At 48.9% G+C, this 17,526-nt stretch overlaps 1 protein-coding gene across 1 annotated transcript; it reads right to left on the reverse strand.

The window, feature by feature from the left end:
* Positions 1-4,957: 4,957 nt before the first annotated feature.
* Positions 4,958-8,608, reverse strand: LOC123819039 (uncharacterized protein CXorf49 homolog). The gene is made up of 3 exons (XM_045839354.1): positions 7,370-8,608; positions 6,014-6,099; positions 4,958-5,012 (listed from the first exon to the last, which is right to left on the reverse strand). The coding sequence occupies exons 1-3, from the start codon at positions 8,606-8,608 to the stop codon at positions 4,958-4,960; spliced, it is 1,380 nt and encodes a 459-aa protein (XP_045695310.1).
* Positions 8,609-17,526: the final 8,918 nt, after the last annotated feature.

Here is a 17,526-nt window from a genome sequence, read left to right on the forward strand (position 1 = left end):
GCCACTTCAAAGCCTTGAGATGATATTCAAGCTGAATGGATAATCCAGAAAAAAACACCCTTCCTTACAATGAGTTGAGTAGGGACTTCCAGCTAAGATGGAGGCGTAGGTAGACACATCGTGCCTCCTTGCACAACCAAAATAAGAACAATTTAGAAACAAACACACACCAAAAAAAACCCAGAACTGACAGAAAATCGAACTGTATGGAAGTCTGACAACCAAGGAGTTAAAAGAGACACATTCATCCAGACCGGTGGGAGGGCTGGAGTCAGAGGGCCAGGCACAGAGGGGGCCTGGCAATCAAAGCACTGGCTGGCGAACCCCAGGTGCGCAGGTGGCAGCTGGCCGACCACAGGTGCGGGTGGGGTGAACTCAGCAAGGCAGGGGATTTTGGACGGGTGCAGCACTTGAGACGGCTGGCTAACTGGGCGGTCCCACATTCGTGCATAATTAACCTGGCAAAACTGTGGAGTAAGACAGACCACGCAACCCAGGGTTCCAGCACAGGGAAATAAGGCTTCAAAATACTGACTGAAAACACCTGTGGGGGTTGAGTTGTCAGGAGACACTCCCAGCCTCACAGGACAGTTCATTGGAGAGATCCACAGGGTCCTAGAATGTACACAAGCCCCCCACAGACAACTCAGCACCGGAAGGGCCCAGTTTGCTTGGGGAAAGTGGGGGAAGTGACTGAAATCCAGCAGAGGGCACAGCAAGCGCCACTGTTCCCTCTCGGACCCACCCCCACAAACAGCGTCACAACAAAGTGATGTGAGTTGCCCTGCCCTGGTGAACACCTAAGGTTCTGCCCCTCACATGTAACAGGTGCACCAAGACAAAAAAAAAAAATGGCCCAAACAAAAGAACATATCAAAGCTCCTGAAAAAATACAACTAAGCAACGAAGAGATAGCCAACCTATCAGATGCACAGTTCAAAGCACTGGTGACCAGGATGCTCACAGAATTGGTTGAATTTGGTCACAAATTAGATGAAGAAATGAAGGCTATGCTAAGTGAAATAAAGGAAAATGCACAGGGAACCAATAGCGATGGGAAGAAAACTGGGACGCAAATCAATGGAGTGAACCACAAAGAAGAAAGAAACATCCTATCAGAAAACAATGAAGAAATAAGAATTCAAGAAATGGGGAGAGGCCTAGGAACCTGCAGGAAATCTTTAAACGTTCCAACATCCGAATTATAGGGGTAGCAGAAGAGGAAGAGGAAGAGCAACAAGTGGAAACATTATTTAAACAAATAATAAAGGAGAACTTCCCCAATCTGGCAAAGGAAATAGACATCCAGGAAGTCCATGAAGCTCAGGGAGTCTCAAAGAAGTTGGACCCAAGGAGGAACACACCAAGGCACATCATAATTACAGCCCCCAAGATTAAAATGAAGGAGAGAATCCTAGAAGCAGCAAGAGATAAGGAGACAGTTACCTACAAAGGAGTTCCCATCAGAATGTCATCTGATTTCTCAAAAGAAACCTTGCAGGCAAGAAGGGGCTGGAAAGAAGTATTCCAATTCATGAAAGGCAAGGACCTACATCCAAGATTGCTCCATCCAGCAAAGCTTTCATTTAGAATGAAAGGGCAGATAAACTGTTTCTCAGGGAAGGTCAGGTTAAAGGAGTACGTCATCACTAAGCCCTTATTATATGAAGTGTTAAAAGGACTTATCTAGGAAAAAGAAGATAGAAAACATGTACAGTAAAATGACAGCAAACTCACAGTTATTAACAACCACACCTAAAACAAAAACAAAACAAAACTAAGCAAACAACTAGAACAGGAGCAGAACCACAGAGATGGAGATCACATGGAGGGTTAGCAAGAGGGCAGTGGGTGGAGGAGAGAGGGGGAAATGGTACACAGAATAAGCAGTATAGATGGTAGGTAGAAAATAGGGGGAGGGCAAGAATAGTATAGGAAATGAAGAAGCTAAAGACCTTATAACTATGAGACATGGACATGAACTAAAGGGGGGAATGTGGGTGGGAGAGAGTGTTCAGGGTGGAGGGGAGAGAAGGGGGGAAATGGGACAATTGTAACAGCATAATCAATAAAATATACTTTAAAAATGAGTTGAGTAGCACGAGTGTTGCACGTGCACAGGTTAGCACCCCATTTCTATGCATGATAACATACTAGCTGATTGCGAACATTAGAACGTGGTCATCTTTGGGCACAATTTCTCTGCCTGCTCCTCTCAGCTCCCTATTTGTATTCAACTCCTCTTACACTGTCTGGGTGTGCCAACTTTCCCAGAGTCTGCTAAGAGCAGTTGGCTGGTCGAGATCGAGCTGAGGGACATGTTTGTGGTGGTGGTTGACTTGGGGGGTGGGGGTGGGGGGTCTGCCCAGGAACTCGGCAGGTAGCAGAAGTAGGCCAGCTGGGAAGGAGGGCTCTCCAGGGCAGCCACTACTACCTCCCAGTTTGGAGAGAAGGTTGGAGGGAAAAGGCACAATGGGCATGCTGAATCAGGGCTGAGGTTCAACCTCATCAATCTCCCTGGGGCCCCGATGTGTTTCTTTACTCTATGCCTCAGTACATGCCCTCATTTCCCCCTAGAACTGGAAGGCACTGAGATGGTCTGTGACCTGTGATGTGCAAGCTTATAGCAGATTATTGTGCCCAAGTGGGTCTCCCTATGGAAGCGGGAGAGCATGTGCTCAAGGAGGCAAGGGAGGCAGGTAAAACTAGCCTCTGCATGTTGCGTTTCTGCGTCCCCATGACCCCCTTCGGCGCACTTCTCACCTTCCTCAGTCTCGCCATCCTAGCCCCAGGGATCCCAGTGCAATGCCTGTGCTGGACTGCCCACATTGCAATCTGCCTGCACGTCTGTCAGCAGAAAAATCATCTGGAAAGTCTCTCCCAAACTTAGTCACTCAAACAGCATGTCACCCCGCCAGGAGATAGCCCCTGGGTCAGAGACACAGGCACAGCCTGAGCAACGGAGCCTACTTTCACAAATGAGAGGTTTGAAGTAGAAAGATGAAGTCCCACAAACACTCTTTTGTGGCCCTGTGGTCTGTGATGGTCCCATCCCACAGGTGATGGGTTGTCTGCCTCAGCTTATGCACAGGGCACAGGTGAGAGACAGGGTGAGAATGTAGAGGAACGGTGGAACTGAGTGTGCCCACTTACCCAGGTGCAGTCACTTTATTTTGCTTCATCACTGCACCCATGCTGCCCGTGCCCTGCTCGACCATGTGAGGGCGGTGTCCTGTGTGAGCTCCCTGCCTCTAGGATGAGGTGTGTCCTCTAGTCTAAGGTGGCCATCCTCCCCATGCTCACTCCAGGAGTGGTCAGACATCATAGGTCCGAACACTACAATCCACAGCCACCTCCAGCAACTCCGACATTTTCATATTCAGGACACCCTGCCTATGGAAGGTGTGACTTCTGCATACTCCCCACCCCCAATATGTTTGTGATGTAACACTACCTGTTGATAAAAGTAGATCCCATACTTGCTTTTACTCCTCCATGTGTTAAGGGCCTTCACTTACTCCCTAACCACACATTTCTCAAGGACCATTATCCCTGGTTAGGTTTATTCACTCACAGACACACAAACACGCACCCTACCTAGAGTGTCCTACGCACCACAGTCCCTTGTTTTGCATATTAAACACCAGTCTCTTGGGAACGGAGTCTGGCAGAAACAGCCCCCAACCCTCTCAAATACAAGTGTGTCTTGAGTCCCAGGCCTGCACAGCTCTGGGTGCTGACTGAAGGAAGGAACCAATTCCCAGCCAGAGTCACACTCAACCTCGTGTGACCTAAGGAGGGAGTGTGGGAGACTGAGCTGGGGCTCAGAACTACCATCACTAGGAAAACCTGAGTCCCAGGTGGGTCCAGGTGTATTTGAAAGGCACCATTCAACAACAGTGAGACCTACTAACCACCTTCACCATAGACACTGGCTGGCCACTTTCCACTGGAGGGTGTGGAGATGACTAGGCTACAGGAGGAGCATTGGCTGGGGAGGCCAGGAAGGATGTGATCACTGGCTCTGGAAAGCAGTTCCCCCCAGGTTGGCCCTGAGCCAGAACAGATTCACTCCCCGTCCTGCAGCTCAGATTAATGTGCACCTTTTTTTCCCCGTGTTCCCTGAAACTTTCCCTTTGATGTGGAAGACCCTGGACTGGGGCCACTGTCTGCACCCCTCCAGTGAATCCAAGAAAGGAACTGCCAGGACTCACAGCCAAGGTTCAAAGATGAGAGCCAAAGGAGAGGAAAACATCCCCCAGGTTCCTGGGTGAGAGTCCATGTGCACAGGAGCCCCAGAGGGAGGGAAGGACTCCACAGTGATTGGTCCTGGAAAGGGGGGACAGGAGCTCAACTGGGCACTTTTACACCTCTTCAAATGCAGGTGCAGGGAAGGCCACCAGCAGAAATCTATGGAGGAGATCAAGGATGTTCAGGCAGCAAAGCAGGGTAGATGGGACACCCAGTGACAGATGGGAAAAGGGACTGAGCTCTCGAAGGGGGGTCATGAGTGCCTGCTGAAGGTGAGGGAAAAAGCAGTAAGGAATGCCGTAAAACCCCAAATGCAGATGACAGCAGCATAGAACAGAATGAGGGACTGCACGAGAAAGGGAGGAAATGCCAATGTGGCCAGGCAGAGCCACCCAGAGCCCAGACGCAGGGCATCAGGTGGCCTGACTGACAGGCTCCTATCAGATGGTAGCTCAAAAGCCCGGCAGGCAAAAAAGCCCAGCACAGAATTCCAGCTGTACTGCTGTGCAGAGCTCTGAGATGGAGAAGCTCCAGGTCCTCCCAGCCCAGAATCCCATGTCCACAGGCTCTACTCCTAACAGAGACCACAGAATTTCAGAAAAACTTTAATGTAAAATGCTAACAAACAGGATGGGGAGGATGCAAAACAAGGGAGTGCAGAAGCACTGGCTGAAGGGGAACAGGAGGGAACCAGCTTGGCCACAGCTCAAGGGGTACAACGGTACCAACTGCTCTTCTTGCAGGAAGGAGCTAGGTTCCACCTGTCAAACAGAGCAGAATCAGGGAGGAACGTCCACCCAGGGCCAGCGCACAGCACTCTTCAACAGCCACGACTGTGGGGAAGGGGTATGATGTGCGTAACACTCACTTCAAGATTTCGGGAGCTTCTCAGCCAGGGACTGCATGGCTGCTGAAACACAGAGAGGCATAAGCAGTCATTCCAGAGAGAGGAATACTGAACCCCATCCCCCCTTGACCCTGGGACAAGGTGCCTCGCCCCTGCAACAGAAACCCCCTGCAGAACCCTACCCAAGGAGCCCTGGGCCTGACTCCCTCCCCCACCACCTGAATTCAAGGTGGACATGTTTTCCAAACAGGACAACATGTGCCCAGGAGTGCTCAAGCTTGGGGGCATATCAGAACCACTCAGAACTTCTCAGACAAACAAGACCCACAGAGGCCATACCCAGCAGTATTGAAGGGAAAATCAGAGAGGCAGCATCTCTACACATCCTAGGGAAGGAGAGCTCTAGGACAGGTTGGGGCTGGCACAGTGTGCTTGCATTCTGAGCCACACTTTCCTCCTTGTCCAGAAAACTGGCTGTGCATGCACAGCAGGCTCCAGGGCCAGGCCTGGTGCGTTTGTCTCCCCAGAGGAATGTCAATGCCTCAGGCCTGCATCCCTCATCCTCCCCCATGGTAAGACTGCCCATGGTCCTGACCCAGGCAAAGGCTACAGGGTCCTCATACCAGGTTGCTGTCTAATGGCATGTAGTCCTCTCTGGAGCTCTTCCAACTGGCCAGTAGACATAAGGGAAAGAGAAATGATTAGCACACTGAGGCTTCCTCTCCCTTCAATGCCCCTCCCCTCACCTGGGAGCCTAGACCAGTTCTGGCTCCTCAGTGGAAAAGGAGGCACATGCCCTCCATAAGGTATGGGGTGGTGGTGGTGAGGTATTGGGGTTGGGGGACGGGTCACTTTAACACACAGTTCTCATCGACTACTTTGGTCTGCATTTCTAGGAACTAGAAGAAGCATTACCCAAGGACAAGCCTCTGCTCCAAGTGGTTGCTGTGGCTGCTGCAGCCTTTCAGGTCTTGAGAGTTCCTCAGGAGGTTCCAGGTCACCTGAGAGGGAAAGAACACAAAATCCAGCTTCCAAAGCTCCCAGGGAGGAAGAAAGGGCTTCGGGAAGGGCAACGTGAGGCAGCACCACCCTCTGCCGGCAACAAGGTGGCCCCGTTGTGTCCAGCACCTCCCTGCCTCTCTCTGGGCCCCCCTGCCCTGTGTCCCAGGGGTAGCCCACTCAGGACTGTGGTCCCAAAAATGTGTATAGCTCTGGGTTGAACACTTGCAGAGCTGCAGTCACAACCAGCCCCTGGGAAACGAGCCCTGTGGCCCAACAGGACTTATCAGAAAAGGCCCTGTTCTGCTGAAACTCTAGGTCTGGAGTTGCAGTTTGTGACACTGCCACAAATGACCCCTGCATGTAAATCTCACACAGGAGATGAGGTGGCTTGGGTCCCGCCCTGTTGACACCCTGTTTCCTGTGGGAGAAGTTCTCAGGCGAGGCAGGGAGAGAGGGAGAAAGCTGAGACCCTGGCAGAGCCAGAGCCAGAGCCAGACCAAGAGCCAGACGTCTCCTTCCTGGTCCTCTGTCCCCTCCACTCCAGCAAACTCATGGAACTCACTGGAAGGTGCCGGGCCCACTGGCCAAGACTTCTTCTTCGCTCAGCGCCAAGGGCTCCAACTGTGCCGGATCCTGGGCATGTCTGTTGCTCACAGCGCCAGTGTCGGATTCTCCACCATACCCACAAGGAAACGAATGTGTCTGCCCTTGTGTCGGAGACTGAAACAAAAAGTCCCTGTTGATTTGAACTCCGGATGTGTGTACGTGGGTGAGTGTGGGACTGTCTGTGCTTTTGTGTGTGTAGGGGCTGGGGTGGGGCAGGGGAGAGAGAAGGCAGTTCCGAGACTGAGCTCCTCAGCACGTCCTCCCTCAGGCAGCCCTGGGCCAGGAGGCAGAGCTGAGCTGGAGAGAACAGTGGGGTGCAGAGGAAGCCCAGGCCCCCTGCAAGGGAGGCTGGGGAGCACCTGTGAGGTAGGAGTCAGGCAGCTGACAGGTCTAACCATTAAAGCTTTGTTTCCCAAATTTTGCAGGGGTCCCCTCCAAATCACCTGTCCCAGCCTTCCCTTCCATCCAGCCCCCTCTGGTGGAGGAGGCTGGGAAACTTGCCAGTTGTGCAGTGTGTTGCCCGGCACACTCAGAGTGGTGTCCTACAGACTGCCCTGCTCAAAGTAATGACAACCCTGAGGGACAGACAGAGGGAACAGAGGCACAGAGGCAGGGGGTGGGCAGAAGGGTGGGAAGCAGGGAGAAGCATGGCCTCATACTCACTTCGCTCTCTGGGAACGGTTCTCTGCCCGGCTCCTCAGCGTCTCCTTCTCCCACCACTGGCTCGGACCCACTGTTCCTCTGGGCCACAGACTCCTGCCCAGTGCCAGTGGGCTTGGACTCTTTGGTTCCAATAGGGGCCAAGGCATGACTATTGCCCGTCCCAAACAGCGGAACACCACCAATCCAAGAGGAGGTGGCTGGATCCTGGGGAGCTCCTGAACCTCTCTGGCCCGGCATATGACAGAAACCTTCGAGGACAACTTTGGTGGCCCTCTCCAGGGCTGTCACCTCCTGGGCCACGTTCCCTCTAGGAGTGGCCTTGGGCAGCTCACCTGCAGCAGCCACTAAGGGCAGGTAGCTGGGCCCACTCCCAGCCTCTCCCCAGGGGACACTGTGTGGTTCCTCAGAGGACACTTCCGGGTCCCTAACAGCCTGCCCTGCCTCGCCCGAAGACAGTGTTTGAGGCGCAAAGGACAGGCAAGGACCTGGCAAGGGAAGGAACTTCTCCCTGGCAGAGCTGCTCCAGGGACTGCGTGTGTCACTGAGGCTTTCGAGTTTGGCCCAGCCCCCTCCTTTCTGACGAATACTCCCCCCTGTGAGCTGCATCTCACTGAACTGGTCAGACAACTCAGACTCAGACCACGGCAAGCTCTCCAGGCCTTCCTCGAAAGCACGCTGGCGATCCACACTGGCTTTGGACCTATACCTCACCCCTTGCTTAGGGCTTCCCCAGACGCAGTCTCCTTCAGGCCCCCTGAAGTGGAACGAGACGCCCGGGGATATCTGCGATCCCAGCCAGCCATGGGCCCTCGTGCCTCTACCCCTGGGACCTGGCTCTGGCTCCAACCACACAGTGGACACCTCTCTGTCCCTGCTCTCTGGGAACAGGCTTCTGCGGGAACCCCAGCCATCTCGGGTGCGCAGCCGCTGCGGGAGGGGCATTGCAAACGTATTGCCAAATAAGGGCCCAAGTGGCGCCCTCAGAGTCGGCCGGGAACCACTTCTGCCTTCCCAGCCCTGGGCCACCTGCTCTGCCACTTCCATCACATGCTGGTCGCCCACGAAGCCCTCAGAATCTGGGAACTGGCCCTCGCCCTCACCCTGGCCCTGGTGCTCAACCTCGCCTTCTCTGTTCTGCGGCAACCCCAAAGCAAAGCCTACTGGGCCGGCCCTCTGTCCGCTCTCTGGATCCAACCCCTCCCTGGAAACAGATCCCTCGTCCTCGTTCAGGGAGCTCATGCTGCTAGAACCCGAAAGTCCAGCTTCTGCCGAGACAATTACCCTGGGCAAGGTGGCCTCGGCGGGAGAGTCTGCTGGCGGGCGGCAGGAACACCGAACCGTCTGCGGAAGCCAGCGGTCTGGAACCTCAGGGAACTCCCCAGTCCAACCGCTGGAATGTGTGACGTCCCAGCGCCTTTGGCGCCAGGATGCGGCCCGCTCATTGGCCCGCCGCCCCAGCCCAATCAGCACATCCCTTGTATGCAGGCCTGTCGAAGCCCTGGCCAATAACCTGCAGGGTCTCTGGGGGTCTCAAATCCCGCCAACGCGGTGGCCGTTGGCGGCAGATCTGGCGGATGAATTCCAGGGTGGTGGGATGTCCTCGCATCACTTCCGGTCCCGCCTTCCTTGGCCAGGCACCTGCTTTCCAGGTGGAGTCGCAACACTGAGCCTCAGTTTCCCGTTCACAAAGCGGGGAGAGGAGGGGACCTGTCTGGTGGCGGGCAGAGGACAAGCATGTAGCACACAAAGGGTCTGCCCGCCATTATTCAAAATTTAGACTTCTCACCCAATGGGTGAAGGGGCCCCAGAAACCCGGGGTGGGCCTACTTTTTCTTAAAGGGCCAGAGAGCGAAAAGTGGTCATATTGACTGGCTGTAGGGTGCCTACCACCACTCAATTACCGTTATGAGGTGTGACCTAATCAGGCAGTGGCTAGGTGCTCAGGAAACTCCTGGCGGGGCGGGCCGGGTCGGTTTAGTGAATGGGCTGGGGTTTGCCCGCTCTCTCAGCATGTCCCCATTCTGAGTCCATTCAAAGAAGAAGGAATCCCGAAGGCCGGTACACATGGCAAAAGATGCTCGCCATCATTGATCCTGGTGATGTGAACTGAAACTATATTTCGATTTTCACACACCAGGTTTGCAACCATTCCCAATATGGGAGAGATGAGGAGCGAATCAGTGCTTTGCCCTCTGCTGAGGCAGTGTGGCAGGGCGGCCCACATAGGGGTGAGATTTGGCGGGCTTGTGCTGCGACACAAAAGACCCATTTGCTAGGGTAATTTGACAGGATTGAGGAAGAGCAACTTAAGCAACACGTACTGCGTGCCTCGCGCTGTTCTCCATAAGCACTAACACATCCTCACGACAGTCCTAGGAGTGAAGTGCCCAGTGTTGGTGCCCTCTGAAGGGTGAGGAAAGATGCAGCGGGAGGTTAAGCCACTGGGCCAAGGTCACTGGCTTGTTGAGATCAGCAGTAGGATTGAAACCAGACAGTCCTGCTCCAGAGCCCTTGCTTTAAGTGGAAAACCTTAACACTGCAAAAGCGCCCATTTCCTCTATGACCCAGCAAGTCCTCTGACAGTTACATCTTGTGGGACACGCTGGTGCAGGTAGTGTAGCAGGACACGTGCACAAGGGTGCTGGTGATGGGAGACACTGGAAACACTCTAAAGTCCCATCAGCAAGGAAATGGGTGAATGCAACATGGCATATGCATCCACTAGATTAAAACGCTGCAGTCAAAGCAGTGTGGGAGGCTGTGTCCTAGATTTCACGGGCATACAGCACGTTGCACTAGTATGGAGTTGGTTACACTTTTGTAATTTTAAAGAAACCCTACTCAATCCGATATAATGTGTGAGAATACATCTGGGGTGTACATACAGACTTGTTTTAAAGGCGTGAATGGATGCAGAGCCAAGGCTTTGCAGTGGGCAGGCTGAACAGGCCACTCGCTGTCTGTCAAATTTTCCTGAACCGCCCTGCTCCCAGCTTCCTTGAGCCAATCAGTCCTGGCACTCTCTTGGTTTCTAGAAGGCCTCAAGGGTCAGAATTTCCACAGGCTTCTGCCACCTAACACCTACTGCCACAGCACTCCCCCATTCCTTCCATGTTTCTCCCTCTCTTTCCCATTCAGACTCCTCTGTCCTTCCAGCCACCTCTCCCTCCTGCATCCTACTCCACATGACTTCCAAGAGAGGCCTGGGGTGTGTGAACATCTGTTGCTAGGGGGCTGGATGGAGAAGTCTATGGGGCAGGGAGACTGGGTGCACTCGGAAGTTTTGCTCATACTCCTGAAGTGTGGCCCCTCTGCCCCCCACAATCCCTGCCTGTGTGCAGATACCGCCCTCCCCCACTTGTCCCAGGGAGTTTTAAAGACATGGTGTGTTATTTCATATGTGCTAAAATAGACAGTAAAGGACAGAGAAAACTCTGTACCCACCGCTGTCCTAGGAAACATTCCCCATCCATGCAGGGCAAGCCTCTGACATCCCTCTCACCATTTCCCTTTTCTCCCCCCCTTCCCTCCCTCTCTCCTCCATAGAGAGAATCCTAAAACTTCTTCACACCTCCTCCACTTTCTTTAGCCCTGAGGCTCTACTGCCTCCTCTTCCCCTGCATTTTATTTGTCTTCAATAGGGTTGCTAATCACTCCTAACCCCACCCCCCACCTGGGGCTCTGCAGGATGGTGGTATTGGTTTTGACCTTCTATCTTAGCCTGGGGGTGCGGCCAGAATCAGAGGATTCAGTTGGCTTTACCCACCTGGATGACTCTTTCCTCACAGACCAATGACACTGTGGGCATCATTGTGCCGACCTCCGAGTCCATAACTTTCAATGATCAAAGTTGGGGGGCTGGGTAAATGACCACTGTTGATCCAGAGCATGGGCCAGCTTACTGGAATGAGACTCTGCCCCCCAGCTCCTTTTATTTCCAGTGCCTCATAAGTGCATACTAACAGGCCCTCCATCACAACACTCTGGGCCTCCAGGATTGATGTCAGCTTAGACCCTGTGTTCAGCAGTCCTGTCAACGTCTGGGTATTCACCCAGCCCCAGTGTACTGTCACCTGAGCCGCTGAGGAAGCTGCTATGAACATTTGCGTGCAGGTGTTTCGTGAATGTTGGTTTTCATTCCTCTTGGGTATATATCTAGAGTTCGTTCGCTGGATGGAACACAAGGGAAGCATGTTTTTTAACTTTGTAAGAGACTTACAAACTGTTTCCCAGAAAGTCTATACCCTTTTACATTCTCCCCAAGAATGCATGAGAGTCCCACTGGTTCCTCATTCCCTGTGGCCCTTCCCATTCCCTGTATTTGTTTTTTTTTAAGCCATGCTTATAGGTAAGTTGTGGTATTTCACTGTGGCTTTGATTTGTGTTTCCGTAATGGTGAATAAGTTTGAACATCTTCTCAATAGCTTCCTGGCCATGCATTCTCTTCTTTAGCACAGCGTCTGTTCAATTTTTTTGCTCATTATTCATTGAGTTGTTTCATTTCATATTATTGAAGGTTGAATATTCTTTACCCCTTCCAGGTACAAATCTTTCATAAGTGTGTTTTGCAAATATTGTCTCCCAATCTGTGAGTTGTGTCTCCATTTTCATTTTCTTAAAAACATATTTTCTAATTTTCTGTAATTTTTAAATTATTTTATTTTCCTCTTACGCATTGCGTTCAACACTAATTTGTATTAGTTTCAGGTTTAGAGCATATAGGCTATTAAAAATACCTCTTGAGATATGTAGTTTACTTAATACATGTTTAACTCATTGATAGCATCCAAATGAGAGGGTGACATCAAAAGATGGTGCAACAGGAAGGCCCAGACACACTCCTTCCCCCCCACACAGACATTAGCAAGAATGACACATGCACCAATCCCCTTTGTGAGAAATCCAGAAACCAGTTAAGAGGACTCTGCACCCCCTTTGGAGTGAGAAACCAACTACAGTGATCCCTCACCTATAGCAGGAGTTATGTTCCAGAGACCCCCGCCATAGGTGAAAATCCTCAAAGTAGCGGCATTATATTTATTTTATTATTTATATAGTTTTTAAGACTTTATAAACCCTTCCCACACTCCTACAAGCCTTTCCCACACTCTTATGAACACTTCATATGCTCTTAAACACTTTCTACACTCTTAAACCTATGTAATTTTAACAACATATAAAATTCTATATGGGTACCCACCAGTGAAGTATACAGTTGTCCCTCACTATATTGCAGTTCACCTATTGTGGCTTCACTGTATTGTGGGTTTTTTAAAACAACTGTACATTGAAACCAATGGTAAACTTCATGGCTATCATTTGCCAAAGTCGCTGCCCCTGGCACAGTGCCAGTGCAGGAGGAAACTCCCAGCTCCTGCCTTCTCCCTCAGGAGAGAAAGAGAAAACCATTTTTATACATCCCTTGTTCCAGCTTTTCAGCAGGCTTCCTAGGAGACTGGTTCCTCTCTTGTGTGAATCTAAGCACCACAGGTCCGGGGGTTGCTTTGAAGAAAAGCAATGGTTCGGACTAGGACCCACTCACTGACCAGTTCCTCCTCCCAGCAGAGTGTGGCAATTGGGAGAAAACTCCTAGATCCTCAGCTTCTCCCTGCAGAGGGAAAGAGAGGAAAGAAATGCATGTCCAACTTCCAGACTTTTTGTGAGGATGCTCAAAGAATAAGCTTCTACCTTGCCTGTATCTAAGCACTGATAGGAAAAGTTGCCAGGTTGGGGCGGGTTGGGGGCCTCAGAGAACAAAGGCGACAGTTTGGACTGCTACACATGCCCCTGGCCCAGTGAGGAAAGGAGCAGGAACAAAAAGCCCAACTCCCAGCTTCTTCCTGGGGAGAGCCAGAGTTGGAGCACACATCCAACGTTTGGGCTTTTCTGGGGCACTGCCTGAGAGAGTGGTCTCTGCCTCCTCTGTCTCAGATTGCTGATATGCCTTAGCATCTTCTACATGCCTGGGAGCACTGTTGAGAATAAAAAAGAGTTGGTTGGGTAATATTCCATTGCATATATGCAACACATTCTTTTTGGTCCATTTATCCATCAATGGACTTTGGATTCCTTCCATATCTTGGCTATTGTAAATGAAGCTGCCATGAACATAGGGGTACAGATATCGTTTTGAATTAGTGTTGTCTTTTTCTTAGGGTAAATACCCAGAAGTGAAATTGCTGGGTGGTGTGAGATTTCTGTTTCTAATTTTCACATCACCAAGATATGTAAAAGTTGAATCACTTATGTTGTACCCTTGAAACCAGTATGCTACATTGTATGCCAGCCAACTGTACTTTAATTTAAACATTTTTCTAAACAAAAAGGGAGTTGGTTAGCTTGCTGTTGCTCCAGAGGAACTGATGTACAGTAGGCAGACATCTGACAGGTGTGGGTAGTTGTCTTTTCCCAGTGTACATTCACCTGAGAAATGGCCATTAGTCTTTAGGAAGTTAAGCAATTTGGGGAAAGAAGTGATGGTTGAGGTTATGTTGAGGTTGAGGATCTTATAGGACATGCAAGTGGAATTATCCAGAATGCACTTCAAAATTTGATTCTGGAGCACCAGTGAATGGCCAGAGTCAGAGATACATAATTAGGAGTCCTTCATTCCATGATCAAATATTGATAGGAATTTTTTACACACTACTATTACCTTGGATGTCCCCTGTAGTCCTCCTCCTGGTCCCATTCTCTTTGTCTTCCTCAGAGGTAATATTTATTCTAAATTTGTCAGCATGAAAGCAATAAAACCTGAAGTTGGTTATTTGGAAAGATAATCAAAATGACCCACCTTAGGCAGACTGACCAAGAAGGAAAAGAGATTCCTGAGAAATCACCAAAATCAGGACTGAAAAGGGAAACATCACCAATGACTGTATGTACACTGAGAGAATTATAAGAAAATAGTGTGACAACTTTATGGCAACAAATTAGGCACACAGGTACAATGAGAAAATTTGTAGGAAGTCACAAACTCCAAAAGAGACCTGTTAACCTGTTCTTATGTTTTATATTCACCAGTAAAGGGTAAACCCATAGGGCTGGGAACCAAAGCATCGCAGGTTGGATTCCCTGTCAGGGCACATGCCTGGGTTGCTGGCCAGGTCCCCAGTGGGGGCCCCATGAGAGGCAACCACACATTGATGTTTCTCTCTCTCTCTTTCTCCCTCCCTTCACCTCTCTAAAAATAAATAAATAAAATCTTTAAAAAAACTTAAAAAAAAGAGTAAACTTGTGAACCATCACCAGGTAGCTCAGTTGGTTGGAGCATCATCCTGTGTACCTAAAGGTTGTGGGCTTGGTTCCAGGTCAGGGCACATAAATAGGTTGTGGGTTCAACCCCTGGTCAGGGCATGTGTGGGAGGCAACCGATCAATATTTCTCTCTCACAGCAATGTCTCTCTCTCCCCCTTCTTCTCTCTCCAAAATCAATAAACATATCCTTGGGTGAGAATTTTTTTAAGGCCATGAAGAAAAAGAAAAAAGAGTGAACCTGTGAAACCCTAGGCCCCTACCCTTGACCCTAATAAAAGCAGACCCCAGGTTTGAGCTCTTTTTCTGTAACTGCAACCTTACCAAGTGGTCCCAGGCATGCCATGTACCCTCCAGGACTTGTACATAATAAAACTTGTCCTTTCAAAATTTCCTGATGGTTATTACTGAGGTTTGTCTTGCAGGCATGATCAGAACCACAAGTGCTGATCCAGCCACAACACTGGTTTGGAAAGAGGGCTCACCTTGGGTCCCGCGTCCTAAGGCCTCCTGGCATTTCTAGCCAGTAGTATCACTATTGATAAGCTGAGCCCAGCAGAAAACAATGAGCCTGGTGCCAAAGACACTCAAAGACATCCAAAATTAAGAAAACTGCAGACCAATCTTCTTCTTAAATATAGATGACATAATCCTCCCCCCAAAATACTAGCAAACCGAATTCAGAAGCAGATAGCAATTATTACATACCATAAGCAAGTGGGATTTACTGTAGGAATACAAGTGTCAATGGAAGGAAAACTGAATCTCTGGACATTTGAGAGAAGGAGTTTCATTTGAGCCTATCTGAAGACCACAGCCTGAGTGCAGTTTCAAGAAACCCTGAAACAGTGCTCCAGCTTTGGGAAAGTGAGGGTGCTTATATGGGCAGAAGAGTAAGCAAAAAGTATATCTGGTGCATTTTTAATTAGGCTACATACATTTTGATGACTAAGAGTTTTACATGAAATTGGAAGATGAGAGAAGAAAGATAAAGATGGGTCTGGAAACAATGAAACTGCCTTGAAACTCTTTGAGATGCATTTTATTTTGTGGATGACAAAAAGGAGTTCTATGGGAAGTAATCTCACAGGGTGATCTGATCATACATTTCTAAGTGGGCAGGTCATGGTGGATAGTCACACCCCAAGCATATCACTTTTTAGTAAAAGGTTATTTTGGCCTTGGGCAAGTCCCTTCCATTCCTTCTGTGCATCTAGGTGAACACTCCTTTGAAATGCGCCCTTTCAGGCCCCTCAAAGAGGACACATAATACTAACTATCCTGTAATCCAGTCCCCACCTTGCTTTCTCCCATCTTCACATAATTTTCCTTACCTTCCCTCCCTAATCTCAAATGCATAAAAGAAGCTACAAAACTGTTATTCTCTGGAGCATGTGAGAGCCCTGCTCCCCAGCATATGTCATCAGCTTGGCTCCATGAAACTCTTATAAAAATTCTCAACAGGTTTGGACGTTTCTTATGTCAACAATCTGGAAGTAGGAAGAGCAGGCACTGTTTTCTGTAACACTGACTGTTAGTTTTGAAGCTATATATCTCGATGTATGTGAATGACTATCCCCCATGGTTTGTCACAGCAGGAGTTTTTAGATAGACTCTTTATTCTTCCCTTGTTATCTATTTAGACTGAGGTCCTTACATTCCCTTCCTTTCTGCATGTCCCCCTTTTGGTCACAAATCAGTCCAGAAAATGCATTGATGACCATTTTGATCATTGTTCAGTCCCACAAAGCTAAGAAGGCTCATTCCTAGGAATTATCTGTTGTTGTGTAAGACAGTGTTCTGCATTTTTTACTTCTGACCAATGGGAATGAAGGGGATTTTAGGTAATCTGGAATATGAGAGTGGGTTAAATTATTGGTTCTGTGGTCTGCCCATTAGGTTTAGTCAGGCATAGATCTATGAATTAAAGAGAAAAAATGCTCTGGATCATTTAGAATCTACAGGCTACTCTGATTCATGTTCCATCATTTCTGTTATTCCCCTTCCTTCTCTGTCTATTTACATAATAAAAGAGAAACAATAACAATAATCCAATAGGAAATATTTGTTTAATAGTATGTGACTGAAAGTTAACAGTGGGAAAAAGCCAGTAGGTAGCCAGTAGTACAAGAATCAGTGTGATCATCATAATGAATGAGTATAACTTCATTTTCTAATAACAAATAGAAAGAAAATGGGCTTCCAAGTTAACCTTTCTATGTTTAGTAAGGGAGGGGTCTAGGAAAGCATATACATTTTCTATGTATAGGTATAGCAGGGAGACAAGTATAAGAATGTAAATCAGTTTCATTTCCTATTCTTATTCGATCCTAGATTAATGTATTTATTTATGAGAGTATGTATAAGTCCAACAAAGTCTTACAACAACTGCTACAGGTATTATTATCAAAATAGAATAAAAAGGAAGAAATATAATGTCTGCTCTTCATAATGAGTCTTAAAGTCCAAACTTTCAGTAGGTCGAGTCTGCAATCTCAGGATAGCTGATTACCCAAATGTTATCTCCTTCTAGTCCTTAGAGGTTTCCTTGATTCTTTTTCATCAGAATCACATCTCAGAAATGGGAACCTTTGACCACACCAGGTGTGGTACCTTTTTAAAATGAAAAACTTGAATCCATGAGTTTATACCTCTTAATTTAGCTGCATGTGTATTGGTTAATAATACCTGATATGGCCCCATTCAACAAGGTTGTAGAGAATCTTTTATCCAGTGTGTCTTCCAATAAACAAATTCTCCATGTTGTAGTCCACGATCTTTAAAGTCTTCATCTCCTGGACCTCACTGTGAAATGAAGCAGGTACCAATTAGGTATTTTCCTGAAGTTACTTGAACAAACCTTGGCAATAGTGTAAGATGTCCCCTTTCAGTAATGTCAGCTC

The sequence above is a fragment of the Phyllostomus hastatus genome, unplaced genomic scaffold (genome assembly GCF_019186645.2).
Source record: "Phyllostomus hastatus isolate PE091 unplaced genomic scaffold, TTU_PhHast_1.1 phas_contig_30, whole genome shotgun sequence".
Taxonomy (NCBI): Eukaryota; Metazoa; Chordata; class Mammalia; order Chiroptera; family Phyllostomidae; genus Phyllostomus; species Phyllostomus hastatus.